The sequence below is a fragment of the Mus caroli genome, unplaced genomic scaffold, assembly GCF_978045245.1.
Source record: "Mus caroli unplaced genomic scaffold, Mus_caroli_1 scaffold_15, whole genome shotgun sequence".
NCBI classification, from domain to species: domain Eukaryota; kingdom Metazoa; phylum Chordata; class Mammalia; order Rodentia; family Muridae; genus Mus; species Mus caroli.
In genome coordinates this window covers 13058496-13079740 of record NW_028227270.1, presented here as the reverse complement: position 1 = coordinate 13079740, position 21245 = coordinate 13058496, and the positions used below count along the sequence as shown (strand labels likewise).

The window sequence follows — 21245 nt, the reverse complement described above, 5'->3', positions numbered from 1 at the left end:
AAAACATTAGAATAACTTCCTTATACTTCTTATTACACTTGCTATCCATTGTTCATCTTCTCTCTCCTCCCTCCCACCTACCCATCCTCACCTCTTGATTTTTGTTCTGTTCTCTACTGCAATGTGGTTAGACTTTTAGCTTCCTCAAATGAGTGAGAAAATGTGTTTGTCTTTCTGTGCCTGGCTTCCTTTATATATATGTAAAAGTTCACCCATCATTCACCCACTGCTGGACACTGAGGCTGATTCCACATTGGGCTATCGGGCATGGTGCTGTAATAAACCTGGGAAGTGTGCAGCCATCCCTCCTACACACTGATTTCAATTCCTTTGACTAAACCCAATAGTGAGGCTGCACCACACAAATGGACCCACTGGTATAGGAGCAGAGGTACTTCCCGCTGTCATGTTACCTGTGGATGGAGATTTCAGATGTTATGAGACATGTGAAGTTGTATGCATTACTGTGTGTCCCAGAGAATTCAGACGACACCGGAGATCACCCTACATGACACACCTGTCCTGATAGTATATACATTGAAGACCTTTCAGCCACCAAACTATGTTTCCTCTGCAGCCTGCTTCTCCCTCAGAGTGTGTCCTTTCTTAAATTCTCTTGCTTTTCTTGTTTTCCATGTGTCTCTGTCCACCTCATCCCAGGCAATAAGAACCTGGAACCCCTTGCAGAGGTGTCCACTGGACTCTCATCCACCAGTGTCAAGAACACATACTATTTCCACACACCACTCTCTTACAGTTGCAATTTCATGTCTATAGTCCTCCAGTGATTTGCTAAATGGATTTCCTATCTCCAGGCTCTTCCTCTAATCCATCCAACATTCCCCAGACCAGTGTTGGCTACAAATTGCTTTTCCATCGTCTTACTTTTCCAGCTATTGAGAAATACACTTCGCTGTAAATGCTATTTGGCATGGCCAAGATGTCCCAGAAGTTGAGCTTGTACCCAAATATATAACTCCACTTAGCAATGTTCTTTGGCAAAGGCGTATTTAGAACAACTTTGGAATTGTAACACAAGAACAAGGTGACAGTAGGTGGAGGGACTGTCATAAACCAAAGCACCGGGTGTGAGTGGATTACACTTTCTAAACTCAAGAGGGAAAGCAAACACAGACAACTTTGATGAGAAAAATTAGCAGAGGAGCAAACTCAGACTCAAATTTGATAGATGATATGAAAATATAAAAGGCAGTTATTCTGTAGAGTGCGTTTACATATGAAATGTCAACTACAGAATCAACCAGAATTTCCTTTTAAGAAATTAGTAATTTTAAAGTATTCATGGTTGCAGTTGTATGTGTTAGTGTGTGTCTTACAGTTATGTAAGTGCACTGTGCACATGCTTTGTACCTGAGGAGGCCAGAGGAGGGTGCTGATCACCTGGGCCAGGAGTTACTGATGGTGGTAAGCCTTCACGTAGGGGCTGGGAACTGAACCTGGGTCCTCTGCAAGAGGATATCTCTAGCTGCTGAGACATCTCTCCAGTCACGAGAAAACATGATGATGATGATGATAAAACTGAGACAGAATCATTTTGTATTTAGAGCTTGCTTTGGATTCTTGATTCTCCTGGCTATTCCTCCCCAGTGCTGAGATTACAGAAGTCAACCCACATGCCTAGAATAGAAATGGATAATTAAACATTTTACAATTACAATGGTTGGTTGATTGATGTGTGTGTGTGTGTGTGTGTGTGCACGCACACACACGCACATGCATGCACATATGTCTAGGCACATATGTTGATCACAGAAGACAACTTTTGGTGTGAGCTCTTTCCTTCCACCCTGTAGGTGTAGGCCTTGGGATCAAACTCAGGTCTTTTTTTTTTTTTTAATCTTTATTCAATTATTTCATTTATTTACATTCCAAAAGTTGTCCCCCTTCCCGGTTCCCACTCCCCAAGTTCTTTGCTCCACCCACCCCTGGATCTCTGAGAGGGTGCTCCCTCACTTGCCTGCCCACACCCACCTCACCTCCACCAGCATCCCTCTTCCCCGGGGCATCAAGTTTCCACAGGATTAAACACAATTTCTCTCACTGAGGCCACAAGGCAGTCCTCTGCTACACACATGCCCACGGCCATGCCTATGTATGCTCCTTGGCTTTTGGCTTAGTCTGGGATCTCTGAGGGATCCAGGTTAGTTAACACTGTTGTTCTTCCTATGGGGTTTTAATCACTTTCAGCTCCTTCAGTCCTTCCCCTAAGTCTTCCATAGGGGCCTCCAACCTCAATCCAGTGGTTGGCTGTAAGTATCTGCATTTGTCTCAGTCAGCTGCTGGTAGGTACTCAATATTTTACTGGTAGAAAACAAACAACCAAACAACCAAATAACAAAACTCCAAACAACCCCCAAAACCAACCCCCATCCTACAAAATAAAAACCCAAACCCAACCAACCAACCAACCAACCAAACAAACAAACAAAAAAATCTAAGTAGATGTTAAGTGCTATGAAGATAACAGAGCAGTTCAGGAGTAGCGTGGTTTGAAACCTCACAGCAGAGGCCAGGGAATAATTATAGGAAGACTGTGGGGTAGCACTGATGGAGAAGGCTGTGTAAGGAGTTTGGGCAAGCACAGTCCTGGCAGGAGTCTGCAAAGGCCCTGAAGTAGAAAAGAGTATGTTTGAGAAACAGAGAGAAGGCTGACCAGGAGTGAAAAATAGGTGAGGGGGGAAGAAAGCACTGGATTTAGGGGGATGGAGAGGGTAGGAATTGTTGAACTGTTTTTTTTTTGTGTGATCCCAAAGGTCTGATAGATGGCCAGCAGTCCCTTTACATGACATCTACAAAGGCTGCCTTTGTGGCTTCTGATATGTGGATCTTTGATCCTTTTACGTTAATGGAAATTATCATCTGTGGCTCATAGAGGACTTGGGAAAATGCTGAAGAAAGCTAGTGTGATTTTGTTTTCAAAGGTAGCTTCTTGAAAAATATTTTATTTTTAATTATGTGCGGGTGTGTGTGCCTGTGTGTGGGTACGTGCATGTGAATGCAGTTGCCCGTGGAGGCCAGAATAGGCACTGGATCTTCTTGAGTTACAAGACATTGTGAGCTGCCTGTTGTGGGTGCTGAGATATGGACTCTGGTATTCTGCAAAGGCAGTGTGGGCTGTTAACTGCTGAGCCATCTCTCAAGTCCCTGAGGTCCATCTTTTCTATACTGGGCACCATTTGAGTACCTGAATATATCATATCAAGTCCTTATATCAACTCTGCAAGACAACCATCAAGATTTCCATTTTGCCAGTGAGCAGAGGGGAATTAAATACTGAGTTTTAAGTCACTCGGCTTGTTAGTACACTGGTTGTTGTTGAAGTTGAAGTCTAGATGCAGCAAATTTCTGTTTGTGATTTCCATGGAAGTCGAAAGCTGCATAATTTGAGGATGGGCAAGCTTTGTTGCAGGATTCTAGCTTTACCATCATGGTGGACAAGACTAGAATTTTTTTTCCATCTGCCTCTTGTATTAAAGTATATAGGCATACTTTGGCAACCCTCATCATAGACAAGCAGGACCATTCCACAACATTTGGAGGTATAAGAAGTAAAGTTACCTCTTTTTAAATTTACAAAAGTAATATATATATATATATATATATATATATATATATATATATATATATATACAGCATATATAAGACCAAACAGGTTTTGTTTTTTGCTTGTTTTTGTCTTTCATAACAAGACTAAATATACACCTGGACAGGGTAGGATGAGATGGGGGGTTTCATTCTTTGTTCAGCAATCTCTGTTTTGAATCTGGATTGGTTTATTTTATTATGTTTGTGTGTTTGTGTCTGAGCATGACACAGCACACTTGTGAAGGTCAGAGCATAACTCCTGGCAGTCAGTTCGCTCCTTCCACCATGTAGGCTCTTAGGAGCAAACTCAGGGCATTCATTGGCCTTAGCAGAAAGTGCTTTTACTACTGAAGCCGTCTCACCTCAGGCCCTCAAAAATCTGAACTGAGCGTATCCAGGCTTTAGTTTGTGATCTTGGTTTTTCTTTTAGTGACTGTACTGGCTAGTTTTGTGTCAACTTGACACAGCTGGAGTTATCACAGAAAAAGGAGCTTCAGTTGAGGAAATGCCTCCATGAGATACAACTGTAAGGCATTTTCTCAATTAGTGATCAAGGGGGAAAGGCCCCTTGTGGGTGGGACCATCTCTGAGCTGGTAGTCTTGGTTCTATAAGAGAGCAGGCTGAGCAAGCCAGGGGAAGCAAGCCAGTAAAGAACATCCCTCCATGGCCTCTGTATCAGCTCCTGCTTTCTGAACCTGCTTGAGTTCCAGTCCTGACTTCCTTGGTGATGAACAGCAGTATGGAATTGTAAGCTGAATAAACCCTTTCCTCTCCAACTTGCTTCTTGGTCATGATGTTTGTGCAGGAATAGAAACCCTGATTAAGACAGTTACTCACTGAGTTTAATTAGGGCTTTGAACATGAGCATGGGTGTCAGGCTCTTTACTGGAAGAAAATAGATGGCATCTCTCAGCAGCCATTCATTTCCAATAATCTCCTCACTACTGGTCTCATACGCCCTTCCTGCCCTGGTATGCTAGAATATTGATTGACAGGCTCCATCGTGTGTAGGTCTTGCTGTGAATTCATGAGCCAGGTCAACCATATTATGTTCGGAAGACAGCATCTTACGGGTGTTCATACCAGTGTCCCATGCTCAGCCCTATTTATTCTCAGGACTTTCAACAGTTTTGAGGGTCTGAATTAATCACTATCTATTGAATTACTCACTGTCTAATATGTCTATTGCCTATCACCTTCTACGATCAAGGTGGAGTTGTTCAGCAGTCTTCACGGAGGAGTCCAGACACAGATTCATAGTCACCGAGTTAAAGGCATACAGTATAAAGTGAAGTCATTTGTCTCTTTCAACAGTTGCAAGTCGGACCTGCAATTCCCACGGGCAGGAGATGTGTAGGTGATTCAGTGCAGAGAAGACGAATTCATCAACCCCACAAAGGACTGACAATTTCAGCCAGATTCCTAAATACAAAACCTAAGTTCAAGGAGGAGAAAGATTACTGTACTTTATCAAGGGAACACAGCAGACGCTGACCATGCCTCTCCTTATCGCTCTTTCTACACTCCTTATGGCGGGTTGCCTTTATCTGCTTTAGAAATGTCCTTCCCCTTGGACAGCTGTCAAGTCAACTCGCTTCCTTTCACCACCCACTTCTTCCTCTTTGCTAACCTCCGGATTCTCTGCCCTGGGTGCTGACAGGAATTATCTATCGGTTTCCAGCTAGGTTTGGCTCACTGGGCTCCGAGGCTGCAGAGCTGGTGTTCCGAGTGGACTCGCGGCAGGGACAGTCCCGGTAGGTTTTGGGCAGTGTCATCCATTGTGTGCCGGCGGTACGCTGCGCGATCAGTCACGTCCGCGAGCATCCGAGCGCCCACTGGCGAGGAGAAAGTGTTCTTTCCTCCTAGCTGCTGGAGGCGCAACCCCGGGGTAGTGAAATCCAGGACACAAACAGCCCCGCCCACCACGCAGTTCCTGTCACGTGCCCTCGCAACGTCCAATCAGCGCCCGGAAGCTCCGGGCTTGTGATTCAAACTGCGGCGGGGCGAGCTCTGTCTGGAGTCTCCGCTGGCGTTGCCCCGCGACTGCTGCGGGTTGGCAATGGAGCACCGCGTAGTGGGACCCGGGCCGTACCGGGCCACCAGGCTGGTGAGTGAGAGTGGGGCCGAGCCGACCCCGCGCCGCAGTCACCGCCGAGACTCGGGCTGTGTGCAGTCGCTCGGGGGCTGCCGGTGCTGGTGGTCGCTGCTACACATTCTGTCCCACAGCGGGCAGACGAGGCCCGGAGCCAGCCCCACCAAGGTGGCATGAACTTCTTCTGCCGCCGGTAGTTGGATGCTCGGCTTTGGACGGCGCCTTCAGCCTTAACAGGGAACCGAACCTCAGGCGATCCCGTTCTCCTTTGTCCTAGGGACCTACTCTAGCTTCCAGGGCATGATCGACCGTGGGTGGAGCCATAGGACCACCTATGGGTGTAGCTCTTGCGGACTGCGGTGCTCCAGGCAGGGCGTGACTCCTTCCTGAGTGACACTGTTGACACTTGACAAGTCCTTTGTAACGGTGCACTGCACGGAGGTGGATTGCCCCTCTAAGGTTCCTGCCCCTGGAGTTTCAGTTGTCAGCACTTACTTCAAGTAGCGGATCAGCTCTAATAGGTGATCTAAAAGCTTTGCTGATGCACCAGGGTGAGGGTCTTTCCTGTGGAAACAAGTTTTGACACTCAGAAACTTATTTCTAGGAGGAAGTACTTTTACTGACTTCTGCCTCAAACGGATTAGGACAATGGAATAGACAGAAGGTTTTAGAGGACTTTTGAGTTTTGTCTGTGAAGACTCTTAGCTGCATTACCTTGCAATAAAGTCTCACTGCTCTCTACTCTGGAAAAGGTGGGATGAATATCCAAACTCATGTTTTAGACTCATATGCTAGAGACGTAGTTTTCCTTCTTTCCAGAGCCAGGTAGTCTGTGTTCTGCGGAGTCAAGCCACCTTCCACGGATGAGAAGTTAGGTTTCAGGCTGCTTGACCTTTGTTTTATTAGACTTAAGGGACACGTGGTGAATCAAATAAAGATTATGAATCTTCACACAAAAGATCACATGGCACATGTAAAGTTTCCCTTACGATTTTAGGGTCTGTGGTATTGTTTCATTTGGCTGAAAACAACACATATTTGCATAGGGTCATTGGTCTGGGCTGGACTCATGTCAGTGGTTCTTCCAATGGAAATCATTCATGTGTCACTATCTGGTGATTTGACTGGCACTGGGTGGTGTCACGTGGTACCCTGGTCTTCAGTGTTGGTTGAACCAAGTTTTGACGGGTTTGCTCAGATTCTTCATATAGTGGGCTCATGGTGTCATGACGTTTTGTTCACATCTTATTGGCCAAAGCAAATGAAATGGCTGAGCCTATAATCTAGACATTCATTTCTATTAAAAAGAAAGCATTTTCAGGTTGCCAGCCTTGTGTGGCAAGGACCTTTACCCACTGAGCCACCTTGAAGGCCCCTTTTCTACGTTTTAGCATGGAGAGGTGGTAAAAGCCACATTGCTAAGGTGCCTGTGAAGAGGCTAGGAGGCATCGTTGTGTAATTCACAGAACCCCCAGAATGGTCCCATTTATTTTAAGAAATGGTGAAATGAATAATGGATGTAGGTTTTCTTTAGGGCTCATTTCTAAGAGGTATGAACGGCGACAAGATAAAGAGAGTCTCAGAAATGGTGTATTCCTAATTGCATCCTCAGAAGGGGCTCTACCGTGTAAACTACCTGGGGTCATGGCTACTGTTAGTTCTGACTTGAGGGAAGATAGGGGTTGTTCTGTTTTAATGACTTTTGCAAACTATAATGGCAGTCCTCCCTTATCAGGAAAGGAAATTTTGCAAGAACCCCAGTGTGGTTGGTTTGAATAAGATTGGCCCTCATAGGCTCATATATTTAAATGCCTCTGTTCCCAGGGAGTGGAACTGTTTGAAAAGATTACAAGGATGGGGAGGTGTGGCCTTGTTGGAGGAAGTGTGTCACTGGGGGGTCGGTTTTGAGGTTTGAAAGCCCATGCTAAGCCAAGAGTCTCTGTCTCAGTCTGTGTATCAGGATTTAACTTTTAGCTGTTTCTCCAGTGCCTGCTCGCTCCCTATCATGATAATGGTTGAAGCCCCCAAAACATTAAACAAGCCCCCCAATTAAATGTTTTTCTATAGAAGGGATGCCTTGGGTCATGGTGTGTCTTCACAGCAATAGAACAGTGACCAAGACACACAGAAACTGCTTAAAAGTATGATAGTACCAGATCCCATATGTATTATATATAGTATACGCTTTTTGTACATATACCTACGATGGTTTAATTTGTAAATTAATACACTGAGGGATCAACAACAACAATAACAAATATATATTCTACTAGAGTTCACTGTAATACTTTGGAGCTATTGGTCATTAAAATATAAAGATTACTTGAGCACGCACACTGTGAAACCTCACCAATTGGCCTGATAACCTAAATACCATTAAGTGACTCCTGTGTGAGTGGCGTACTTGGTGTGGACACCGTGAGCACTGAGCCCATTCACATACTTGATGGCATGAAGCAACGTCGCTGTGCTTCCCAGAGCTGCATGCAGCCGAAAACTTAGGAACTGTAAACGTTTGGAATTTTCTATTATGCAGGTTCCTGTTTACCGTGGGTAACTGAAATTTTGGATACACATTGACTATCCCTTCCCTTCCTTTCCCTTCCCTTGTGAGCCCATGAAAGGCAGCTAGGTTCAAACCCCAGAGATCCATCAGATTAATCTGCAATGGATGGAAGGAAGTTTGCCACACACTCTCAGACCCTAGGCTGACACGAGGCCCCAGCTCCATAATTCTGTGGCCATCAGTCATGTAGGGCAAAGCCCGAAGTCCCTGGTATTCTGTCCGGACTCCACCCCCACAGTTACCTGGCAACAACCAGGTAGGCCGGCCCACTATAAAAGGGGCTGCTTGCCCCCTCCTCCTTCTCTTACTCTCTTATTCCTGCTTCCTACTTGCTTCTCTCTTGCCCCCCTCACCCCCCCAACATAGATATGGCCCGCCTCTACTTCTCTACTTACTCCCTCTCTCTGCCTCTACTCTATGACAATAAATGGCTTAAAACCATGGGCTGCCTCTTCTCATCAGGATCTGCCATGCTGGAGCTGCGTGCCTAACCTCCTGTGGGAGCCCAACCTCCTGTGGATGCCCTCCCTGTGTTCTCAGGCACAGTGACCAAGCCAAGCAACCCTCCTGAGTAAGCCAGAGACTCTCTTCTCCCCACAAGAACTTGCTGGAGCCCTCTCCTCCTGCCCTTTTTCCCTTTGGCCCTGGGATAGAGCCAGTCATCCTGCCGGCCCATACTCGGTTCTCAGTTCTTTTGCAACACCGAGTGGCATCTGCAACATTTTGCAACACCAGGTGTCCAGGAGCCTGAGAATCTGCAGTCCTAGGCCTCTGCCTCCCGTTTGCTGGGATTAAAGGCATGCGCCACCATGTCCGGCTTCAAGGGCTCATATATTTGAATGCTTTGTCATCTACTTGAGAAGGATTAGTTGTGGCTTCGTTGGAGTAGGTGTGGCCTTTTTGGAGGAAGTGTGTCACTGGGGTAAGCTTTGAGGTTTGCAAAAAGCCAGGCCAGGCCCAGTGTCTCTTCTCGCTGCCCACTGCTGCACATGTAGATCTCTCGGCTGCTTCTCCAGCACCATGTCTACTTGCACATTGCCACGCTTCCCTCCATGATGGGAATGGACTAAACCTCTGAAACAGGAAGCGAGCCCAGATTTAATGCTTTCTTCTGTAAGAGTTGCTGTGGTCATGGAGTCTCTTCACAGCAATAGAACACTGACTAAGATCGTTGTCTTGGCAGAACTGTGTGGGGTGCCTGTCTCCATGCTTGCAGAGGTTCAGTGTATAGATGCTGCTGGATTCTCTGTCACATTAACATATTATCAAAGGAGTCTGTGAAGAAAAATGCTTTCTCTGGCTGCTTTTACCCCTACCTCCCATGTCATTCAAGCTCAGCGCAGGCTTATGAACTGGTTAACCAGAAGAGCATATGGGTGATTGATAAAGACCCTTCAGCTTTACCAGAATTTTGCAATAGTCAATTCAGCTTTCAGTTCTATTATATATTTGAGAAACCGAATGTTAAACATTGAGATTTGGAAGATACATTGATAGCCAGTTTTTCCCCCTAAGTGTGAGGGTTTCAGTTACCAGAAATTAGAGTTCTCATTACAGTTGTATTTTATAAATTTAATCCAACCATGTCTTAAAGCGTTTATTGAATAAGAATTTTTTAAAACTTGTTCTGTCTTGTCCTTCAAGGTTGGCCCTCCTTCCCTTTTTCTTGGCCCTGCTCTTTCTTTCAACACCACTCCCAGCTTCCTGCCTCTTCAGCAGGAGCCTGGAGAACCTGTCGGCACACAGTGGGAGGTGGCTGTATCCTCCTCACTGGTTTCCTGTACTGTCTAATAATGCACCTCAGCTTCAGTTTATTTTTTTCTTTTTTTTTAAAAAAGATTTATTTATTTATTATATTTAAGTACACTGTAGCTGTCTTCACACATCAGAAGAGGGCGTCAGATCTCATTATGGATGGTCGTGAGCCACCATGTGGTTGCTGGGATTTGAACTCGGGACCGCTGGAAGAGCAGTCATCCGAAGACTGCCGAGCCATCTCTCCAGCCCAGCTTCAGTTTCTTAAACACTGACGTATGGCTTGAAAATAAAATTTTACAGGTTAGGTAAATTTTTGTGGTGAAAATGAAATGAAAGACCCAATTCATGACAGTATAGGAGCTAGTCAGCTACCTATTCATCATCATCGAAACAACTGTCCTTTTTTTGTTTTTTAAACTCTCATAAAAATAGTTTATGGAAGACTTCTACTACATAGTTTGGAACAAATCCCTAACTTTTTGGAAGGTAGTCGCTGTCAGAACCTGGTTCATGAATGAGGCTGGGTGAGGAGAATTTTTGAGAACTCGTGAGATAACGCCAAGGCAGAAAGTCTCCTAATCTCAGTTTGTCTGTAACATGGGTTGAACTTGGAAGGTGCTTTTGTGTCCCACCCCAGGTGTCATAAGTAGGAGTGGGCTTAGTTTAGATTACCTGTCATCTTATCCATCACTACACAGCATGCCCTTCCTAACCGTGAGCTGTCCTTGAATACAGCCTAAACTCATGCCAACTTTGCCATGACCTTGCCTGACCGTTAGAACATACCTCAGAATATACATTGCCTGATGCCCTGAAGAAGAAGGATGGCTCTTGCTTGAGGCTTTAGTCGGCTTCCTTTTTAGTCTCCACTCACTTAGGTTCACGAGGCCCATAGAAGGGTAACAGTTACTATGAGGACCATACAAAGGCATGGTGGGGAGAAAGATTGGAACATCAGCCTGCTGTCTGAAGAACCAAAACCGACAGCCATCCACGCCTACGTTTACATCCTAGAAGCAGAGGTAGTCAAGAGCCTCGTGAGGGTGGGATGAGTTCTGAGGCAGGAGCGTGGCTGCTGTGGTGGTGTTGTCTCTGGCATAGGCTGTTTTGAAAGCCCTGAGTGTTTCTGCATATTGACCGCGCTCTCTGATGCTCTCAGTAGCCACCCACTGCTGCCTCTGTCAGTGGGACTGCTGGGATGTGCCCTAGGTAGGTCCTAGCAGAAAGCTCCCAGCAGGAGTGGCTCACGTGTAAACAAGGAGGAAGAGGCTGAGTTGTCTTGACATCTAGAGCCATCTGTTTTTTGTCTGTTGACCACGTTGTGGCTCATTGATTCTATCTGTGGCATTTGGGAACAAAGGGAAACTGGATTATTTTTATGGTATGTAATGTGTACCAAACCTTATGTAAACAGTGAGTGGAAGATCTGGGATTAAAACCTCATGTTTGCCCCATTCTTCAGGGATTGATTCTGTCCTTTTAAAGTGGCCCAACCTCTCTTTAAGTTCAAGGCCAGAATCACTGCACTGTGAACATCACAAGCCATGTACTAGAGTGAGTGAGACAATATGCACTAATCTGATGGGTTTGGTTTTTAAAAAGGCTCATAAGCCACGTTTTAGCAGGGGCCACATGGCTCTGATTGACTGGATTGCATTGGACCAGCACACTGAATATGCATGCTCCCTTGTTTCTTAGCAGGCTGACCCTGGATCAGCACACTGAACATGCATGCTCCCTGGTTTCTTAGCAGGCTGACCTTGGACCAGCACACTGAATATGCTACCTTATTTCTTAGTAGGCTGACCCTGGGAAACACCTACCTCTGTGGCTTTTCTTTTGATTGCCTTTTTTTGGGTGGGGGGAGGGGTGAGGGAAACAGGAGGGATATCTTGTTTTGTAGCTCAGCCTTGAACTCATTCCTCTTGCCTTTACCAGCAGAGTATGGTACATGCCGCCACACCAGCTAGCTTCCATGATTTTCATATATCAGAAACTCAACTGTTTTGAGTTTTAATTTGCTATGCATTTCAACAGAAATGTGGTAACTGGGCATAGCTATGTGTTTATTGACAGAGACTAGACCGAATCCTGGAGACTCATCAGTTCAGGGGTCTTTTCTATATACTTGTTCAGCCTTAATGGCCACACCCACTCCGATAGTAAAGGTGATAGCAGTCTGTGAGTGAGATTTCCTGAATACCTGTGTTAGGGCAGACACTGCGATAGGCTTTCCATTTTTATGTTTTATGTCTCCAGTCTTTGTTGCTGAGGCTGTGCATGCTTGGCTAGCAGTGAGTGTGAGGCTGGCCTCCTGGCCACTAGTGGAACAGGCTGTGATTCCAGTCATACTGAGCAGCCGAGCCTAAGCTCTGTCTATTCAGCCTTCTGTGTCCTTGTGGCCTCTGAAGGTGCCATGCCCAGCTAAACTGTATTCTTCTATAAGAGCCTTGAAACCAAGCATCCCCACAGGCAAGCACAGGATGTGAGAGAAGTTCACTGCAGCAGAAAAGCAGAAGTGCTTTGCCTTACAGTTGGTGTGTATGACTGGAAATTCCTAACTATCGATTTGTTTCAAACAGCCTTCTTTTGCAAATACTCGGAAATTTGATGCTATGTAAGTGTTCTTCTCAACTGTCTTGAGCTCATTAGTGTTGGGTAGTTTATCTTGATCACACGCAGCTCTCTTCTTTCCCCATGTGATTACTCTCACAGAATGAACAGTCTATAAGTGTTTGATGAATGAAGTCTTAGTAAACATGGGACTTCTGAAAAGGAATTACATGTGATGGGCAAGATTTTGGGGGGTTGTTAGGCAGTGTTTCACTATATAGTCTAAGCTGGGTCTGGACTGGCCTTGAACACAAAATCCTCCTGCCTCAGCTTCCTGAGTGTTGGGGTTATAGCTGGAGTGTGCAGGACTGTGCCCCGCTATAAGCATAGGTCCACCCAGTGCTTACTCCCATTGGTTTCATGCAAGTGAACTCCAGCAGTAGCAGAACTTTGTAGAGGTGTCTGCAGTAACTGTTGCCTGAACAAATACAGGATGACTAACCCTTGAGAAGTTGCCTTTTGCTTGTCTCTCTGCTGTGAATAAGTTCTGCTCTTGCTTCAGTGGTAACAAAGTAACCCTAAGGTGGACTATTGCAACTGTTTCTGAGTATGTAGTTACAGCGGTGGCATTACTTGCAGTCACAGTGTTTTGTAATCATTACTTTGTAACTGCTCATCCTTTAGGACTTTAAGAGTTAGAAGACTGCAAATAAAATACCGCGCCTCCATCAGTTATTCCAGTGTGTTTTAATTTAAAAATTTTGATTTTATCCATCTACCTATTTACCCACTTACCTACCAATTATCATATCAATTTATGGATCAATCTATTTATCATCTAACTTCGGGTCTTGTATACGCGAAATAGTCCCTACTCTTCAAGCAGTTTAAATGGAAAACTGGTATTCCTTGGCTTAACTATTTGGGATGATTAACCTTTATACAATACTAGTTGATGACTAAATGGAAGCTCTTGTGTCCTTTGCCTAGTGGAATGAAACAGTGGAGCTTTTCCGGGCCAGGATGCCTTTACGGAAACATCGTTGTCGGTTCAAGAGTTATGAGCATTGCTTCACTGCATCGGAGGCTGTGGACTGGCTGCACGAGCTTCTGCGGAACAGTCAAAACTTTGGGCCCGAGGTAACTCGCAAACAAACAGTCCAGCTGCTGGGAAAATTCCTGAAGAATCACGTTATTGAGGACATCAAGGGGAAGTGGGGCCAGGAGGATTTTGAAGACAACCGTCACCTCTACAGGTAATGGCAGGGTGTAAACTCTTAAGAAGGAACACAGGGCAAGTGAGTGCATCGGGTCAGCATCTGGAAACTTCCCGAAGTGAAAGAATTTGCTGTGTCCATCGAAGCGATGCTTCTGGTTGTAATGTGCTAAGTACCTAGCTGAATGGGCTGTTAAAGTAAAACCGGCACCATTGGTCCTGCTCTGTCAGGGCTCCATAGAGCAGGCTTTTGTTGCAATGATTTTCCAGTAGGGAAAATTTCCATGCCTTCTGCCTGCCTGGCAGGGTGGGGGTAGTAACTTAGTACTTCTAGAGTACTGGGTCTGCAGTAACTTAGTACTTCTAGAGAACCTGAAGGGGTGCAACAAAACCTCTGGTTTAGCTTTGCTGAGCATTAAGGATTGGACTATTCAGGCAGATTGTCTGGTCTTGAAACAGCTCAGGGACTGTGGGTGGGATTGTGTTAGACGTCCTTAATGTCTCTAACGGAGCCTGCCGCTGCAAGCCTGCCCGCCTCCATAGGATTTGCTGACAGTGTTTCATGATATGGACATCTACCACTAAGTAATCCGAGGGATAATGGAGCTCTCTCTCCTTACAGTGCCATCTCACTGTACATTAGTGTGTTTGATTGCTGGAGGCCAAGGAGACTCACCTGAAACCCAGGTGACAGAAGAAGACTAAAAAAGAATGAGGTCACACAAATGAGAGAAGAGCTGTTCTGCTGTCTGTAGAAGCCTGTCGGTGCCAAGCCCTAGAGACAGGCTAGCGGAGGGAGTCGAGCACAGACTTACCACTTGCTTTCCCGTCCCTAACAGAAAGATGAGGGTCCTGACTGTAGCACATTCAATGAGCTGTTGGCCTGGGACGTGTGGCCTTGAGCTAAGAGATGCTGCCGTCTTATACCCGAGCTCTTTCTTTGTTTCTCTCAGACTAGCTTCTGTGCAGAGTAGAGCAGGCTGAGGTGGTTCTAAGCATGTCGTGGTAAAGATGATGCTGTTACGCATTTCCCACCAGACCTCCTCCTGGAGCCTCCTGTGCCCACACGTCAGGATTGTCCTCTGAGCAGTCAGTCATCTCCATCTGGCAGTTATTTGCTGATCTAACTTTTAATTAGGGTCTTAGAGAGTCTCAGCTTATTCTGAGGCCTGGTTGCTTAGTGGGGAGTGTAATCCTGACTCCAAAGGCCAGGCTGCATTGGGGGTTCTTAAGTGACTACCCTCGTGGGAGCTTCCTTGCTTGTACCCATCACGATTTAGCTAGGACCTTTCTGAAAGGCTTCTCTGGCCGAGTAACATCTAGGTTTTCTGTTGTGACATTAACTAGGCCATCTCCCATTGAGTGCCCCCGAGGCTCTGGAATCCTCAGAGCACTGCCCACTGAGCACTGATCACTAGAACATTTCATTGCAATGTTAAGACTTAGTCATCCCTTTGATGGAAGAATTCACAAGACAGATGATGGTTCCTTATGACATGTCGTGGTCCTTCAGGGTCCACCAAGTATTGGTTCCAGGAACTCCCCATATATATCCAAAAATCTGCATATGCTAAAATTCCTTATGTAAACTATAGCTTTGCATATAACCTACACACATCCCCTACACTTTAAATTCTCTCTAGATTACTGATAAAACTTAATGTAAACACTATATAAATAGTTGTGGTGTGTTGCTATGAATTAATGACCAAAGGTACATATATTCTATCCAGATGTAACCACTGTATTGCCGACAAGATTCTGAACAGGATGTGAGGTGAACAGGATGTGAGGCAAATAAATATACTGAGGAGAGACTGAGGTCGTGTGGGATGGTAGTGGGCTACAGCAGTAACTTTCCACTCCTGGGCTCAGCATCCTACTTGGTACTTGACAAATCCAAGTTTTGCTCTTTGGACTTTAAATTATTCTTTTTTTTTTTTTTAAGATTTATTTATTTATTATATATAAGTACACTGTAGCTGTCTTCAGACACTCCAGAAGAGGGTGCCAGATCTCATTATGGATGGTTGTGAGCCACCATGTGGTTGCTGGGAGTTGAACTCTGGACCTTCGGAAGAGCAGTCGGGTGCTCTTACCCACTGAGCCATCTCGCCAGCCCCGCTCTTTGGACTTTAATCTTTGAGATGGGAGCCTTGCTTTCTTGTTCACTGACCCTGCTGCTTTAGTGTTCTGAAGAACTGGGGATAGGAGCCCTTGCACTGGCTGGAAGTTTTTTCTTCACATACCTTTGACCCATGTTTGGGTGAATCTGAAGACAGAACTCATGGACCTGGAGGGTTGACTCTGGGTTCTCCCTTGTGTCTTAGTGTTGGTGACAACGTTTGTGAGGAATGAGTAGGCCGGCATTTTGTTATTTAGTATCCTAAGAACTCACTGCCCCTTTTTTTCCCCTGCATGGGAATTCTGTAAATTAGCCACTGACTTTTTCCAGTTAGCTAGATTCGACTTGGATGGAGTGTATTTAAACCTGTAAATCATTGGTGAAGATGCCCGTGACTTGCATTGAGAGCGAGCTGATTAGGGTAGAAGCCAGCTGTTGCGCATGCGCAGGCTTCTGTGCCTGGTGCTGGAGCGAGATAGCAGTCCACACTAGTGCTCTAGGGAGGGGCCGCCTTTGATGTTCTGACTGGTGTGTCTGGATCCAGCGCCTTACCTCAGGTGAGATGTGCTAAAGCCAGGTTCTCATGGAAGCTGAAGAGGAGAGAGTAAGCCAAAGCAGGGTAGATTCAAAATGGATGGAGAGTCAGCCGTGGTGGAATTGAGGGAATACTTTAAAAGACTCAGATTTACGGTAGGGAGTGCTTTTTAAGTAGTGTAGAAAGTGCTGGGAAGGACAAGAAGAGGAGCTCTTGTTGGAAAGAAAGAAACTAACATTCCAGAGCATCTCCTGTGTTGCAAACTCAATATGTCATTTGTCATTTAACTCGACTCCTGAAGATGTGTCGAGAGTAAGCTTCTAATTACGTGACTTATTTTCTCTCTTTGGAGAGAGAGAGTCCTACTCTCTAGTCCAGGATGGCTTGAACTTGTGACAGTCCCGGCCCAGCCTTCCGAGTGCAGAGATTACGGGTGTGCATCACCACCCCGAGCTTTCCTAAATGTGAAGGGTGGGAAATGAATCAAGCGAGGCTTACAAACAGAGTCGTGCGTTAGACAGGGAGAAGCCATCATTTGAGTCAAGGACTGTCGCTGAAGTCTGTGTTCTTGTGCTGTGCCAGGCTATCTCAGCTTCCACAAGATGAGGTTGACGTAGCTTAACAGAGAGATGAGTGGTGAATAAACACAGGGACTCATGGGGACGTCTGGTGTGGCCAGCACACCTGTAACCACCTCGTCCATGTGATGCTTAGTGACTAATACATGCCTCCGTAAAGAAATTCTTCTCAAATGAAGGAGGTGTGGGCAACAGTCAATCTAAACTTTGCTCACCTAAACACAGCAAACCAGTCTAAACCAGTCTCCCAGGTCTGTGCGATCAGAGTCACACAGATGCAAAGACTCCACTGTTATCTTTTGTTTTGTTTTTTGTTTATGCACTAATGGATCAAACTGAGGGTCTTGTACTACCTCTGAACTGTATGTCTGCCACCTGCCTGTGTGTCTTGAAGAGAGAGATTACATGCATGCGTTGTATAATTTTATAACGGGGTGAGGAATGGAGCCGTCATTTTGTACTTTTAGTGGAGGAAGGGTTTGTCTGGTTGTAGCTCTTTGGTGTGATTGCTCTGCAGTCTGGTGACCCGTGACCTCCCATTACTAGTGGGTAGCCAGAGGGACTCCAAGCTTGCTTGCGTTTATTTATTTATTTATTTATTTATTTATTTATTTATGTATTTATTATTTTAAACCATCTTTAAGACTTTATATCTTTAAGACTTTATATTTTTAATTGAAAATATTTGTATACACTACTTTTTCATGTTTCCCCTCCCCCAGATTCCTCCCAGGTCCTCCCCACCTCCATACCCATGCAACTTTATGTTCTTTCTCAAAAAAAAAAAAAAAAAAAAAAGAAGGATAAAAACCCGACCCCCCCCCATAAAAAAACAAAAACAAAAACAAAGCAAAACAAATAAACCAAAACAAAACGAAACCCCATCTCCTGCAACAGAAATCAAAATGAATAAGTAGAAGATCAATAAGACAGAAAGGTGCCCCGACCAAGTAGAATGAGACAAGGCCACACCAACTGCTGAGTTGTTGTTTTTTGTTGGCCAAGTATCCTGTGTATGGCACTGTCCTGAACTGTGGTTAATGCACCTAGTGAGACTTCATTGGAGAAAACCTACTTTTTTTTGCTAATGAGTATCAACTGTACATAGTATCTTGATTAGAGGTGAGGACCCCTGTCCACTCTCCTTCTCAATGTTAGGCTCTGTCTGGCTTGAACCTGTGCAGGCCTTATGCATGCTTCCAGTCTCTTGGAGTTCATATGTGGGTCAGCAGATCAAGACCCTGGCTCAAAATGAAAATGTGTTTTATTTTTCAGATCCTTTCTTTTTTTTCTTTTCTTTATTTTTTCATATGGGGTGCTTTAAATATTCTGTGATCCAGAAAATTCTGAACCCTAAACCACTTCCGGTCTGAAGCATTTTCGATGAAGGTGAAATTAAATCAGAGAAGGAACAGACACATAGAACAGTGGGGCACAATAGATTCAGAACCAGCTGTATACAAATACAGTTGATAGAAAAGGATCTTGACAACAAACAGTTCCGGCACTGCCGGGTGTTGAACCCGCTAAACTGTGTGCACGATAGGAAGCTGAGCTGAAGACATTGCAAGTGATTTCCCAACATTTGGAGATCCAAGTGTGTAGATGCAAAAATAATTCACAATGACTCTCAACTTAAACCTCATAAGCTCTATAAAAGTTAATTCAAAGTAGATCATCATCCATTTAAGCATAAGGCCATAGGGTTACATCTTGAAGTCAGGCAGGGAGTCGTTCAGATGGGACAGCAAAAGCACCTGTCGCAAAAGACGAGACGACAGATTGGAAAAATATCAAAATGGGAAAAAAAAAAAGATGACGTGAGACAGCACTAAGCACGGAAAGGAGTCTGGAGAGTTGGCTCAGCAGCTCGGAGCATTGTTGTCGCAGAGGACTCAGGCTCCTTCCTAGTACCCACATGGCAGCTCCAGTCCCAGGGCTCTGAAGCCCTCTCTGACCTCCAGGCACACATGCACAGTGCACCAAAACCACGGTCACACATTCAAAATAAAACAAGGCAAAAAACTAACAAAGAGGACAAATAACAGGCAGAGATGTCTGCAAACCACACGTGGGACGGTGGCCTGGGACCAAGGACATAGGAAGAACTTTCGAACTCAGCAGTAGCGGAGCAACAATTCAAAGAACGAGCAAGGGGTTGAACAGGTGCTTCAAAATGCGTAGAAAGCAGATCAGCCGCCGTCGTAAAGAGGTAACATAGTAAACCTTACGGAGGTGCACAGCAAAGCCACAGCGGGGTGCTGCCAACTATTACAGCTGGTAAAATAAATGCATCAGCAGCGTCAAGTGCTACTGAAATGCAGAGGTGGAAACCTCCTCTGACCTGGGCAGGAATCCCAGGTTGGCAGTCACTTTGGAGTTAATAAATATAGATGGTCTCAGTCATTCCTGTTCCTAGCGGATATTTCCCCTAGAACAATGTACGAATGGTAAATGTATGAGTGTTGGCAGGCTCTACTAATAATTGCCAGTAACTGATACAGCCTAAACATCCCAGGATTGGATAAACAAGTACAATTCATCTATAAACTAGAACCCTGTCAGGTTGGGGAAGGGTGTTCTACCGTCCAGTGAGAGAAAGAAAGGGTGTTTAGAGGAGTAAAGAAACTGCTGTTCCTGGATGGATGGTGTGGCTACAATGTGATTGTGTTAAAACTGATGCAATTATATTACACCCTCACATCAACTTTTCTGTACGCCTACGATAATAAACAGAGATTTGAAAGGTCTTATTTGAATCTGATGCCAGAAACTTGAACAGACGTTTGAAGCTGTGTGACCTCTTAGTCATTTTGTCTGTCACCCTCTGAAACATTCTTGCATCATTATCTTGGGAGTCTTGAAGGGACTTGTTCTAGTTACCACACCTCCAAGTGGATGGACCATTTACTCCCTCTAGTGGACATCTTTAATTTTTGTTTTTTAAACTAGGAAAACACAAAGTGTATATTATGTGATTTTGTTTTCTTTCTCTCCTCTTTTCACCAAGTCCATAAGAGATCAGTTTTTCAGGTACTAGGTTTAAATGTCGTAGGCACTAAGACCAACGCAGGGTGTGGATCTGTGGGCTCAGAAACCTGGCTTCACCTTAAGTGAATGGAGGGTAGGTATCCAGGATCTACCTGCTCAGTTGAATTTGTGGGCGGAAAGTAGAAAGTGTGCCTTTTCTCTTCTTTTCTTTTCTTTTCTTTTCTTTTCTTTTCTTTTCTTTTCTTTTCTTTTCTCTTCTCTTCTCTTCTCTTCTCTTCTCTTCTTTCCTTTCCTTTTCTGTTTTCTTCTCTTTCCTGTCTTTTTTTTTTTTCTTGAAGAAATTGGTACAAACTCATACCTGATAATCTTTTGCTAGAGGTTTCTTTATTGCAACATATGGCCTGCTTTTAGTTCTGACAGCACTGATTTAAAAGAGAGAACTCGTGACTTCATCAGATTATTTTGTGTCTGTGGATGCTTGTTGCTTTAGGTGTATTTTTGTCTTAAGTTGACCCACTAATTGCTTATTTGTTGGGTATGGTGTGGCGTTTCAGTGCAGGGGTAATACCCCGTGTTTATGACCAGATCCCACCCACTGCACTTGTATCACCTCAGACACGGCTCATTGATTTTCTTGTTGGAGACATTAATTCCCTTCTACCTCTGTAGAAATACGCACTTGATTTTGTTACTCGAAGTTACTCTATTGCGCTCAAGATTTCACAAGTGGCTCCCATGCAGCTGTACCATGGAGGGTCAAGGAGTTAGACAGATTCCCTGGTGGGCAGACAGGCCAACAGGAGCGGGCCATGGCTAGGTAATGAAGATGGCAGGCTTCTTCCTCATCTCTTTGCTTGAGACAAAAACCTGTCAGCTTTACACAAAGGCCTTACAGGCTTTTGTCTCTTACTAGGTAGAAGACTGGCTCCACAAGTTCAACGCTGGCCAGGACATGTTACATAACCAGTGTGGGCCAGTCAACCCCTTCTTTCCTAAAAGAACTGTCTTAGTCTATTCCCACACAAACATCACGACCAAGAAGCAAGTTGGGGAGGAAAGGGTTTATTCAGCTTACACTTCCACACTGCTGTTCATCACCAAAGGAAGTCAGGACTGGAACTCAAGCAGGTCAGGGAGCAGGAGCTGATGCAGAGGCCATGGAGGGCTGTTACTTACTGGCTTGCTTCCCCTGGCTTGCTCAGCCTGCTCTCTTATAGAACCCAA

At 45.0% G+C, this 21245-nt stretch overlaps 1 protein-coding gene across 1 annotated transcript in view; it reads left to right on the top strand.

Moving 5' to 3' along the window:
- The first annotated feature begins 5616 nt into the window (after positions 1–5616).
- Positions 5617–21245, top strand: part of Depdc1b (DEP domain containing 1B) — a 73274-nt gene continuing 57645 nt past the window's right edge. The window contains exons 1-2 of the mRNA XM_021180211.2: positions 5617–5714; positions 13567–13832. Of these exons, the coding sequence (XP_021035870.1) occupies positions 5667–5714; positions 13567–13832 (314 nt within the window). The 5' untranslated portion in view covers positions 5617–5666. The remainder of the gene's footprint in view (positions 5715–13566; positions 13833–21245) is intronic.